This window comes from Micrasema longulum, unplaced genomic scaffold, assembly GCF_059751315.1.
Source record: "Micrasema longulum isolate JH-2025_06_02 unplaced genomic scaffold, ASM5975131v1 h1tg001633l, whole genome shotgun sequence".
Taxonomy (NCBI): Eukaryota; Metazoa; Arthropoda; class Insecta; order Trichoptera; family Brachycentridae; genus Micrasema; species Micrasema longulum.
This window is the reverse complement of record NW_028278813.1, coordinates 308,041-322,049: the sequence shown is the minus strand read 5'-3', so window position 1 is coordinate 322,049 and position 14,009 is coordinate 308,041. Positions and strand designations below refer to the sequence as shown.

Genomic DNA, 14,009 nt, shown 5'->3' with positions numbered 1-14,009 from the left:
GCGTGACTTTTATTTCGACTTTCGGCCGGTGAGTATTTTTAGTCAAAAGTATAACATAATAACGAACCAAAAAACGCAAAACATAAACAAATTTACTCATTTAATTTATACGTTTTATTTTATTGTGTATTTTTTTAATGAACTCGTAAGGTTAGTAACCTTAGAGTAATAACACCCCGCTGGCTAATAGAGTCGCCCGTACGGAGAAAAACAATTCTATGATTATAAAGTTTTAAGAAATAACCCTCTTCTTCACATACCTCTTGTTTCATCTAATTATAGGCAAAATACATATTTGTGGCGAACTTTTAATAATTTTAATGTAATAAATAAATCATTTAACATAGATTTTTTTGCAAATAATCTTAATGACGTACGGCGTTTGCTTTCGAAATAACTCGTAGTATTTTTTCTTTTCTTTTAAATTTACATTTAATTACTATTCATTTTATGTTCGAGAATCTTTTTTAACTTACTGTGATGCTACTTGTGAAAACCTGTAATTGGCTTATTTGTTATGTTATATATATATATATATATATATATGAGATAATTATAGCTGCTGGTTATCCAAATAAATAAAATAAAATAAAATAAATAAATAAATAAACTACAATATTAGGAACAAATTACAGCAATACAACAGGTCGTATGTATTCCGGTCGAGAATTGCAAGCGCAAACCGAAAACGTCCGTTACACGTTTGTTGTTAAATTAAAAAACAAAACAAACAACTTGGAACATTTTTGAAGGGGCTTCTTGAGTGAATTATTACTTTGAGGGTTTAACAAAAAAACGCCTGATTTTGGGCGTTTTGAAATAACTTTAAACTTATTTTAATAACTTTAAACTTATTTCAATAAGTTTCGGTTCCAGCCGAAACCAGAACAGAAGGCAAAACACGGTTTCGGCTAAAAAAATTGTTTCGGTCGGTCACTTGTACGAAGGTATATGACCATTGACATATTTATTTATTTATTTATTTATTTATTTATTTATTTACGGACAAAGTCCATTATAAACATTACAATTAAAAGAAATTTTTACAAAGGAATAAAAAAATATAAGGAACAGAAATAAGCAGCAAAGACAGATGATAGATTTTTTAGATTAAGTAAAAAGCATAGGCTAACTATACAGATTCTTTAGCTGATTTGTAAAGAAAGACATCCTTACACCATAATAATCAAGATCTTGATGATCGTTCACCCGCCTGATCATTCTGGGCAAAGGCGACTGTGCACCATAATTGGTCCTGTAGTGACCGAGGAAAAGCATTTCATTATTTCTTAGTCTACGGGTGGGAACGTTAAAAAGAATCTTTTGCAAAATTTCAGGGGCATCAATGAGACAGTTCATAATTTTATACATGCAGATTATATCTGCAATGCATCTGCGTTTTTCAAGACTTGATATGCTTAAAAACCTCTCCATATCAGAATATGAATAGTCTCCTCTTTCCAATCCCATCTTCCATGCAATTTTTCTTATAAAACGATGTTGAACTGATTCAAGGCGCTTGATATGAACAGCATAATGAGGGGAAATTATACATAGAAATGCCCTGAGCCCTCAAAAATAATGACAATTAACTTATGTCCAAACGCTCATTCATGCCCAGCGCGTATATAGTCGTTTGTCAACCGCCAAGGCGTGACGTTAAGAATCAAAACGAAAATGCCTACTTGTGTCATGAAAGTGTGTAAAAACCTTTTGGATAAACATTGTGAAGAGGATTATGTAACTTTTCATTGGTTCAAGCGTGATTAACAAAGCTTCAAATAATTATTTGTTATTATATTATTCAAATTTAAATGAGGGTTGATTTATTAATTAGAAACAAACTTAAAAATCTCCATTAAAGGAGTTACTGAGATATTTGCGAAAAACTTTGAAAAAAGAATTGAGATTTCTAATTACGCTTCATTATCTCAATGGAGAATGCTAATTTTGCGATGTCAAGTTGTACAATATTGAGGTCTGTTTTTGCAAGATTTAGAGATAGTTGTGAATTACGCTATTATTTAGGTAGGTAGGTTTTTATGTATAGATTATTTTGGCATCAATAACTTATTTTCTGTTTTTGATGGAGGTTACTAAATTTGCTTCTCATTCCCTCAAATATTATTTTGTGTAAACGTCAAACTACGCCTAGCGGCGCATTTGCGAAGCTCTTCTTAGTTACAGTGATGCACTAAAAATCCAGTGAAAAGAAAAAAATGGGTTGAAAGTGGAAATTATAAGGAATTTAAGGACAGAATCTGAATGGGATCCACCAAAAACGAATGCTGATTGTTAACGTTAAAATACAAATATTTTTAGGAAACAAAAATGACTACCCTTCAATTTTTCGTAGCATATTCATGCTTGTTGAATGCAGCCCTGGGTGATATTCCAAACACATTTGCGGCCGTAGAAAACACTTTTATCTCGCGTATTTTGTATGTATTTTTTTCTAGTGACTGACGGGAATCGAATCTGCGACGCCATGCCGGTTTCACAGTTGGCCACAGTTCCAACCTTGAGTAGGAGATTCAATTTTTTCTCCTCTGATTCGCTTGGCGCGTAATTATAATGTATTTTTTTATAGCATAGATATATTAACTGCAGTAAAACCACTTTCAAAATAAGAATTCAAAAACTATTATTTGAAAAAAAATCTGTTTATTTATAAAAAAAAATATTTTTACATTATAAATTTAAGATTTTTCTATTTACTCGTATTAAACACACACTCACCCTGTCCCTAAACCCACCCTCACACCCATATACACTTACACACATATTCACATACCTACCAACACCACACTCCACTCACTTACCTACGCATCCTCAAACAGAAAAACTCGAACACATGCACTGCTACATATATTAATATCTAACTGAACTGGATTTTTATAATTATTTATGTGGGAAACTTATTTGGCTTTATTTTATGTTTTTTTCATAATGGTGTATATACTTTTTTGTCTTGCTGCTGTTTTTCTGAATAAACAAAAAAAATAAAAATTAAATACACGAGATAAAAGTGTTTTCTACGGCCGCGAGAGCGGTTAAGAATAGCACCGCTGGTATATAAACGGTTTTTTTTCACTTTCTAAAATATTTTACTGTACAGGAGGGCATGTCTATGTATAACATGTCAATGTATATGACGGATTAGAGTGCCCACGATTTTCTGGTGGAATCATTGGAGGAAACAACAAAGTAATTCCCGGAATCGCCGAAATAACGGGTACTTCAGAGTTTGTTGCACTTGCAATTTCTCCGGACGAACATGTATTATTTGTGCAGTGACTTATACATAAGCCAGCAGAGTTTGTAGTTTGTAGGTAAAACGTAGTCAGTGTAAGGATAGACGTGTGTGGTGGTCCATCCTCTCTGCCTATGGGGAATGGAGTTATGGTAGTATTAAAGTGAGAGTAGCTTCTCTAATATTGATCCAACTAAGGTGCATTTGGCCGCAAAAAAGAAATAGGGGAAGTTAATCCCTAACACGGGATGTGCACAGAAAAGTGTATATAAGTAAGTCGTATGTACTAAACTACGATCAATACAACTCTCCCCAATGTAAATGCCAAGGGCAGCAATGACATAATAAATGTTTTCATGTTACACATCATTCTCGTGTGGTTATGATTACGTTAAATTAAGTCATCCCACAATTTAAGGAGACTAGTTACCTAACGCATTTTAATTTAAACACTCAAGGTTGGAACTGTGGCTAACTGTGAAACTGGGCATGGCGTCGCAGATTTGATTCCCACCAGTCGCTAGAAAAAATTCCCAGAAAGATTTTTTTTAAATTGGTCTGGGTGTTGTGGTATATTTTTCATAAATTCCTTCCAAATCCTCCCTTTCCCAGCTGCTGACAAGCCTCTTTTTACGTAACCTAACGAATAATAAGCATCAAGCCTGGCGGAGTAGTTATTGGAAGGGTAGGCTACCTTCCTACCCTTCATCACGTGATTTTTTGTGTTCTCAACGGGAATCAAACGCGGAGCCTTCCGCACGTGAGTCAAGCGTCTTAGCCATTACATTACGGTGGCCCTCATTTTTGTAACGGGATGTTGTTTTTTACTTCATCCTTCGAGGGACAGGCTATTTTTAAAAATAAATATTATTTTTTTTCTGGATACTATGAAAGTCCCACCCCTTTCCCGGAACTATTTATAAAGGCTTGTGTCGTTCTTCAGTTTTGCATATTTGCTATCAATTTTTTAAAACTAATTAAGCGAAAATTTCATATTTCTTTGTAATTAATCCCCGAAAATAATAAAACATGGAAACTTTAAAAGTTTTCATTGTAACCCAGTATTGTCAATTTTTGATCAATCAAATACACATGGGCAGTACAATCACCTTATTCTAATTTTCCAGCATGAAAGTGAAGGAATACAGTGTTAGTTCCAAATTGAGACCGCGGCCTTACGCTCCAGATCCCACTTCGAAAAGGAAAAAGAACGTAGTAATACGGACAAAACAAACAAAGACACAAAACCCAAAACCATTCGAAGAATTCGCCTAATACAACATGCGCTCAAACAAAAGAAGAAAAACAACTCGTATTTCAAAGCACATAAGTACATCAAATTATCAAGACACTACTGGCAAAGTCCTTACACAGATGCTGACATAACCCTATCGTGATCCATATTGAAATGCTATAAATCTAATCCCTCAAAAAACCCTAACTGTTCCTAATACCAACATAAGGAACAATCCTGTGCAAAGACCCTAATCGTCCTAACAACCTCTCAAACCTTAGAGCAGATGAAACGAGCCTTATTACTGGATAGAATAAAGAATGTGCATATTAGGAGTAGTTTCGGGGAGGCTTCAGTTGCGGAGAAGATGAGGAAATGCAAACTGAGGTGGTATGGGCCTTTAGCCAGGCATGAAGAAAATACGGTGTATACGGCGCTGAAACTTTGTGAAGACCAAAGAGGTACAGGTCAATCCAGTACCACATGGTTGAGTGCTATAAAAAGGGAGATGAAGAAATCCCAGTGAACGAGACTAAGACCTTCAGTAGGAGACTGCGGAGAGGAAGGATCAGGAGAGCCAACCCCAAATGAAATGAAAGAAGAAGAGTATGTATATTCGTATTATAACAAAACGCATTTTAAAAATTAAGATTATTTTTTAATTTTTAAAATCTTCTTTCAAGTCGGTCCCTCAGTGCTGAGGATCGTGATCACTAGACCGTCAACCCTGTAGCCTTCCTTATTTGATCAGTCCATCTAGATGTTATTCTACCCCAGCTTCTCCTACCTTCAACTCGACCAGTCATTATTACCTTTTTTAGGTTGACTGACTCACATCTTGCAATATGTTAAAAAAAAAAACAGTGTCCTTCTCAGACACACCACTGACAGACGAGTTGTAATGTGGAGCTCTTATGCATTCGTTCTTCTGGCTGTCCAAGGCACACGCAGAAACCTTCTCCAACACCACATCTCGAATGCATTGATCCTCTCCCATAGGTACACACTGTCCACATTTAGCCTCATACAGCAAAATGGAGAATATCAGGGCTTCCATCAACCTCTTTTTTGTATTTATGGATATAACTTTCAAATGTGAACAGATATTTTCAATTTATTTTTCCTTACTGATTCTTGTATGCGGCCGCGTCGCCACGAGCATGATTCTCGAAATTTCCATTGCACTAATTGCCACAATTAATTCGACTTTGAAATTACAAAAAAAATACAAAGTAAACAATCCTATTGTCACATTCTTGAGTAGTATTAATTTACATTAATCAAGCATGTCGAATGATATGCGTACCGCGATTAATTATCGAAATATAAAGTATACAAAATAGATACATAAAATAACCAAAGTAAAAGTAATATTACAACACAAATAAATAAGTAAGAACATAATAAACTGTTAGATGGCCAACACATGTTTTAATTAAAATTGTTAATATATATTTTTAGTTTTTTACTGATTTAATTTTTAAGATCCTCATGACTTTTTAACTTGTTTTAACTATGTATTTATTTTTTTAAATTTTTACTACATCTTTTACTTTATTTTTTAATATGCTGTTTTTTTTTTTTTTTTCTTTCTTAAAATATGCTTTTTGCTATACAACATACATTTATTTTTTTATTATAACTTTAAATATGTTTCTTACTATGTATTCTGTTTTTATGTTTTCACTGCATTTATTACCTTGTTTTTATAATTTATTTTTTTTGCTACGTTTTTTTTACTACATTTTTTACTATGTTTTTACTACATTTTTACTATGTTTTTACTACAATTTTACTATGTTTTTACTACAATTTTACTATGTTTTTACTACAATTTTACTGTGTTTTTACTACATTTTTTACCATGTTTTTACTACATTTTTTACCATGTTTTTACTACATTTTTTACTTTGTTTTTCACTTTGTCCTGTATCTTTATAACTGTTTCTATAAATTGAGTACTGTTTTTTATATTTTTTTGACTGTTTTAGAACGGGGTAAATAGCCCTAGTTAGACAGTCAAAGCAACTTTACATAAATTGTAATTTTGTGTATGTAATATAATGATAATAAATAAATAAATAATGTGATTGTGAGTTCTAAGATCACCTAGAGTTATAAAGACTAACCTCAGAACATCATAACCTCAATTTCTCAAATTATTCTCACACAAATTCAATATCGTCTTTTCTAAAACTACTCGTATTTCAGATTTTGTTGTTCCTGTGTAACAATAAGTCGGATTGTTACTTTATTTGTTTTTATTATGATACAACTATAGATTACTTGCGAAACATTAACAAATATATAGGCATGAAATAAAACATTGCTCAGTCAGTAATGAGGAAGTTCAGTTTTTTTTTGTTATTAGACTATTAAACTAAACCAATTTTTTTTTTTAATTTTTATATATCGTATTATCTCCATCTTCTTTCCACATCCGCTCCTAAGTGGAGCATGTGGACATCACTATCGAAAGATTGTCATCGACGGTCTTCCAGGGCGCAGGCGGCGCGAGCCCGCAGGTTTAGAGAAAAGGCAACATGGGTTAAGGCTCTCCTGAGGCATGCGCAGCACGTGTCCAAGCCAGGTCCACCACCGCATCCTCAAGACGCTCGTTATAGGAGGCTGCTGCGTCCGTTCTCGGACTTCAGAGTTAGTTATAAAATCAAACCACCTTATACCTAATATTTTCTTCAAGCACTTGCTCTCAAAACTTAGAAGTTTAGTGTCATTTTCAGGAAACTTTGCCGTACAATTTAATGCTCCAATTTTTACCGCGCGCAAGAAACCATTTATTGTATCCAATTTCCCGTGGGGCTGAAGTTCCTCATTATGACTGTCGACAGTGTGTTTTGGAAAACGCAAATATGAAAAAAATTAGGCTTCGAAATGTTTAATTTTTTTTATGTTAAAAAAATTCTAATCAAATTTATTTAGGGCGATTATGAGGTAGTCGCGCGGATGTAAAATAAATCTTCTAAGAGTATTAAAAGCTTTTTTTCACCTGCCACTTGGGTGTTTTTTAATTTTGCTTTTTACAATTAATGTTTGATATACAGCAAAAAAAACTATACAATAGATTTTAAAAAATCCCACAAAAGCATGGCCTGTGAATTTGGTATTTTTTTTTTAAGTTCACTGAAGGCTAATGGAAGAATATAACAGATACCAAAAAAATACAGTTCTAACCACAAATTATGTAAGCTTACCCATCATGTTGGACATGAACTTGGACCTGTCCATTGGCGGGATCCAGCGTGCCGCCATCGGGTGTATGGCCGGCCAGGTGGCTCCCAACATGAACCCGAGTACAACCCTCAGCACCAGTACTGCGATGTGGGACTTGTAGGCGGCGATGGGGGTCAGCAGCGTGACGAAGCTGGATACCAGCATGGAGTAGCCAAACACGCGCCTGCCAGAGAAGAAACAAGAAATACATGAAGAACTTATCTAATCTTAAACAAGATCATGTACCATTTTCTGACCCTTATAATACGGATTTCAGTTAGGATTTCTAGGAAGACAAAACAAAATCCAGATGAGTATTTTACAACGAACACAATTTATTTATTTATTTATGTATACGCCCAATGGGCATTTTTAAGGACATGTGTAATATGTATACATAGAAAATTATTATAAAAGAAAGTAGAAAGACACAATGGTAAATAGTAGACTTGGTGGGAGTGGAAGCGGGAGAGAGCTGTTATGATTTAATTTAATTTAGTGATCTTATGAAAGAAGACAACTTGTTATCAAAGAAATCAAAACTGGTATGCTTGTTGGCAGACCTAAGAATTCTGGGCATAGGGGAATGAAAACCATAGTTAGTTCTATGGTTATCGGTATAAAAAAGTATGTTTTGTCTGAGGTTTCTAGTTGGGATATTTAATTTTATTGAACTCAGTAGTTCAGGCGCATCAAAGGGTGAGTTGAGAATTTTAAATGGGACTAGAAGATCGGATTTATTTCAACGGTCTTGAAGAGAAGATACATTTAAGCTAGTTTCTAACTCATTATACGTATATTGATCTCTGGATAAACCCAACCTTCAGCCCATCTCTCTTAAAAAACGATGTTAAACTGATTCAATATTTTTTATGTGAACATCATAATATAGATACCAGATGACAGAGGAATACTCTAGGTGCGGGCGAACTAGGGAACAGAAGAGAGTTTTAAGAGTATTGATATTTTTTAAGTCAGTTGTACTTCTGTTAATAAATCCAAGGAGTTTTAAGGGTTTATTTATTTATTAACATACTTATATAAGTTTATTGTACATTATTTAAGACATAAGTCCAATTCCATAGTACTCAAAGTCCTGTGTTGGATGGGACGAGCAATAAGTTGACACAGACACATGAGTACTTCACCACAAATATAAGATCAGAAAGATAAAAAAACATTTTTTAAAAAAAAAACATATATATGGCACATCAATATGGTAAACAGTAAACTCAAACATTCGGAAAATCATTCAGGAGTTTCCTACTCAAATCCCTCCCACTAAGGAAAATCCAGTTTAGCTCCTTTCTTGAAAATAATTATTGTCCTTGAGAGCTTAATACCTTCTTCCAAAATATTGAACACTCTCGGTGCGATAAATGAGAGATGTCTCTAAGGAAAAGCCGTACGGGTTTTGGGTATGACATAATTCATGCTCTGGGAAAACCTCGTACGGACATTTTGCTGAGACCTCTCCTTATTGTTCGACCAGAAGTGTGTAAGTGCTTCTTTAGGTACAGTTGTCTCATATCCAGCACCTTCATGGATTGGAAAAACCGTTCTGACGGGTATGTTGGAGGGCGCCGGAATATTATTCTTAATAATAATTTCTGTGAAATTCTGAGAGGCTTTAAAATGGATGCTGCACAACCCCCTCAGCCAGCTATTACATAGGTGCAGTGGATTGAAACAGAGCAAAGTACACACTTCTGAGAGTGCCAATATCCAGAGTGTCTCTAAGAGAGCAGAATAGATGGCACAGCTTTCTCAACCTAGAGTTTAAATTGAAATTAAATATTTCAAAAACAAAATATATGAATATTGGGAGAAAAATAATACCCCAGAGTTACAATATCAATATTGATAATTTGAATATAAATTATGTGGACGAAATAAAGTATCTCGGAGTCTACTTGGATGGATATTTAAATTTTAAAAACATATTTAATATGTAATAATGATTACGAAATGTAATAGATTTAAAAAGTAGTTTTCTCATATACAAAACATTAATATGTCCACACATAAATAATTGTTCTACCATTCTTTTTTTATTTAATGAAGGAGAAATAAAAATATACAAATTCTTCAAAATAAGGCAATGAGGATTATACTCAAAATAAATATCTATTCTAATGTAGAAAGAATGCACAAATAAATTGGCTTGCAATAAGTTCACAGTAAAGCAACAAATTAAATATAATGTGGCAATTTTTAAATATAAAATAATTAAGGGGATGAATAAAATAAAAACAATAATAAAATTTAACCAACAATGTCATACATATGAAACAAGGGGAAAAAAAAGATGAGATTACCAATAAGGAAAAAAACAGAATCTCAAAACTCATTGTACGGGGGATTGAAGCTGTACAATGAGTTACCAGAAGAAATAAAGGAAATAGAAAAAATTGAAATATTTCAAATTAATTTGAAAAAATATATTGTAATATTATTAAAAGTTTATATTAGTTTTTAAGATGTTATGAACTTACTTAATAAAGCATAAATAAATAGAACATTATTTTTGGTACGTGTATTTTTGTACACACACAAATCTGGATTTTCTCCCAAGGGGGAGTAGGTATATATTTTTTATTTTATATTTTTTAATTTAACTCGGAAGAGTCTTAACTACATAAAATAAAGTAATCTGCTAATTAAAATACTTAACTTTAATATCAATACATAGATGACGCTCCAACTCGCTTGTGGATGGTTTCTCGATTCGGTAACATATATACAACAATCAAAAATGTTACCTGTGTGGATATTCGCTAATAAGCAGAATGGGGAATGTTGTAGTACCTACTTAAAGTGGCCACTTAACCCAGCCAATGACAGGTCATAAGCCCTGTAAACGCTCGAATATCCATAATCCTGAATTTGAAAAAATTCTACCTCATCTCTGTAGGGATATAAATAAAAAATAAATAAATAGAGTTTAGTGACTGGACTTGAGCCTTATTGATACCACCTTTAATATGAATTGTAATATTACATACGTGTGTACCGTACCCATCAACCTAGCGATATACATAGACGCGTCCTATAGAGCAAAATGTTGAAAAAAAGTAGTGGATTATGGGGATTTCGTAATCGCTCGAATAATTTATCTTCCACTATATGTACCGTCATGGTGAAGATATGATGTCAACTTCATATTGTAATCGCGGCCCTGCTGATAAGAGTCAGGAATATTTTATTGGAAAATCAAGTGAATTGACTTTTAGAAGTATACTTTTATAAAAATGGGAAAGCCAAATGGTAATAAATGATTGATATGCGCGTTTAATATTCATAAAATAAAACAATGGAATGCAATAATCATAATACTCGTAACAACATCAGTTTATACACATACATAAATTAACATCGTTTTACGTCAATAATCTATCATAAATATTCCAATATTCATGAGGACTTTAACGGGTTATTTAAAATGTGAACCTGAGTATTCATAAAATACAATGATTGTATTTATAAAATACTTTTCAAGATTTTTTTATGAAGATGATAGGCGGAGGCTGAAAATGTTGATAAATACCTACTTGAACATTGTTTTTCTGTCACCCTCTCGCAAATGCCTCCCCGAAACGGTGCAAAAAGACAACTGCACACCGGACTGATTATGCCTAAATAAAATCGAAGTTTCACTGTACCGTTTTCCGCGCCCCAAAACCGAACCGATTGGGTAGTTTTTTTAAAGAAAGGATCAGAATGAATTTTCTGTGTGGTACCTTTTGTGTTTTTCATTGGCATTGATAGCTGTGACGTCAAGATTCGTGATGGTGTTCTAAAAAAAAATTGAACGGTCAGGAACCAAATTGAAAATTAACATGAATCGCGACGTATTAGGGGCGTGGCCAATGCAATGACTGTTTTCGAGGAAATTCAAAATTACACCAAAATCACTGACTATGTGATCATGAAATGTTAGGGTGCTCACAAATCTAACGCCCAGATCCTTCATTCGATGTTCGTGTCAGATTCTGGTCATTCATTTTGTAGCAAAAAAAAAAAAGTTTTTTGGGCCCTAGTGAAAGGCGTGACCGAACATTTGGAAACATTAAACCTAAGTTTGTTTCGTCTTCCCCATTCACATATATTAGATATATCTCCTTGGAGAAGACGAAAATTATCCAAAGTTGTCACATTTAAGAAAAGTTTTAAATCATCCGCGAATAACAAAAAACGCGAGTACAAAATATCATTTTTAATATTATTAATAAAAATAGAGAACAACGATGGACCCGGCTAACCCAGAGAAAGTATAGAAACACTCCGACGCGAATAGACCATAGGAGACGTATTGGCTTCTATTTTGGAGATAACTCGCCATTCATTTTGACGTCCCACCCTACCGCCTACTCATTTTCAAATAATTTTGTTCATTGTTACTGAATTTTACTATGTTCTTAATGAAATTTAATAATTTTCGGTGTATAAATTTAGTAGCCATTTTTACTTTTCATCTCTCCGGCTATCCCTGTGCAAAAAATCAAGTCGATCGGTCACTCCGTTGACACGCAAAGAACACAAAAACAAATAAACAAACACACTTTAACATTTATAATATTTGTATAAATAGTATAGATGTTGTATGATCTGTTGATTTTTGTCAATAAAATTTAAATAATATTGTGAAGTTAAAAATTGAACGCAGTTACAAATAAAATATACGACAGCAAGACGTTTGGTAGAAAATTGAAATTACTTACTTGGCGCCGAAGACCTCAGCCATCCGTCCACCAGGAATCTCCGTGAGGATATAACCCCAGAAGAAGCAGCCAAGAAGAAGGTTTTGTTCGTACGCGTCCCACTGGAAGCGAGTTTGATGAATGCTGCTTTCCTATAAAAATACATTCATTGTAATGTAATTATGATGCAAAGTTCTCATAAATAGGGGTAAAAAAACATCATCAGATAATTGAGACAATACTAATAACCAAACTACTACTTACTGCTTCCCTAATCTAAAACCTCACCAAACGCTCCTATTATGCGCCAGCCATTTGCTTTAATTTTGTTCATGTTTTATAAATTCCTTATTTTTAATATATGAATTACATACATTTTTTGGATGATTATATTTCTTTCTCATGATTTTTTATTTCATATGGGTGGTTATTTTCTCAAAAGAATAATTTATTTATTTAACATATATTTACAATATATAAACATATAAGGGCGGGCATATTGCCTTAAGGCAATTTCTTCCTACCTACCGAAACCATTCAGATTGAGAAAATTACAAGTACATGGACATTATATTACAAGTATATGATTTTATACTAAATTAAAAACAAAAATTAACAAAAAAATAAAATAACAATAATAACACTATACTATGAAGAGAGGAGAGGGGATAGGAAGGAAAGAAGAAGGATAAAGGAACAACTTAAATATTTAGATAGTGACATTTCAATCTTGACTTAAATGTAAATAAAGAAGGGGAGTCTCTAACATTAGTGTGTAGATTATTCCACAATCGAGCAGCTACTACTGTAAAAGAGGAGGCAAGAAAATAAAAGCGATGAAATGGTATTAAAAGGGTTCTCTCCGTTACTAGAACGAAGAGATAGTCCGTGTTGTGATAGAGGTTGGAAGAGCTAATTAATTGAGGAGATGATTCTCGAGAGAAGCCCTTTTTGCATAGAAAAAAACGTTCCATTTTTTTGTTTGGTTTTTAGTTTAACAACAAACGTGTAACGGACGGTTTCGGTTTGCGCTTGTAATTCTCGACCCGAGTACCTACGGCCTGTTGTACTACTGTAAGCTTTAGCTAACTTCATGGTTAATAATCGTAAATGGTGTTTGTCCGTATGGGCGACTCTATCATTAGCTATAGGCGTGTTATTACTCTAAGATTATTCTAATATTCGGCTCCCAACTCGGGGAAAATTGACAATCTGGCCCAAACTAGATAAAGGTCACCCATACCTGATGTAGACCATTATTCTAAATTGACCGCACTTGTATTCAACGTTACGGTTATCATTTTTCATGTTATCGATTTAATTACCGTTATTATAAACTTGCAGTGCATAAAGATAACGTCAAGACTATGCAGGAATGCATGTATCGTATTGTAGTATCGGCTTCATTTGATCTCTCTTCATTTTGCCTTTATCCACAAAGCAACGATTTATCTAATAAATTAACGGTAATGAATGTTACTTTGTATTTTTGACCTTACACGATGTGCAAACTAATTAAATACAAAGCGTGTTGTTTTGTTGATCTCAAAGAAAATTCTCGAAGCGTCTTTTGTTAATGTTTCGAACAACG

The 14,009-nt window shown here is 33.5% G+C and overlaps 1 protein-coding gene across 1 annotated transcript in view; it reads right to left on the bottom strand.

The window, feature by feature from the left end:
• LOC148274517 (sialin) overlaps positions 1–14,009 on the bottom strand; it is a 121,067-nt gene that overhangs the window by 39,613 nt on the left and 67,445 nt on the right. The window contains exons 4-5 of the mRNA XM_088237002.1: positions 12,440–12,570; positions 7,700–7,902 (exon numbers count right to left, since the gene is read on the bottom strand). Coding sequence (XP_088093128.1) covers positions 7,700–7,902; positions 12,440–12,570 — 334 coding nt within the window. The remainder of the gene's footprint in view (positions 1–7,699; positions 7,903–12,439; positions 12,571–14,009) is intronic.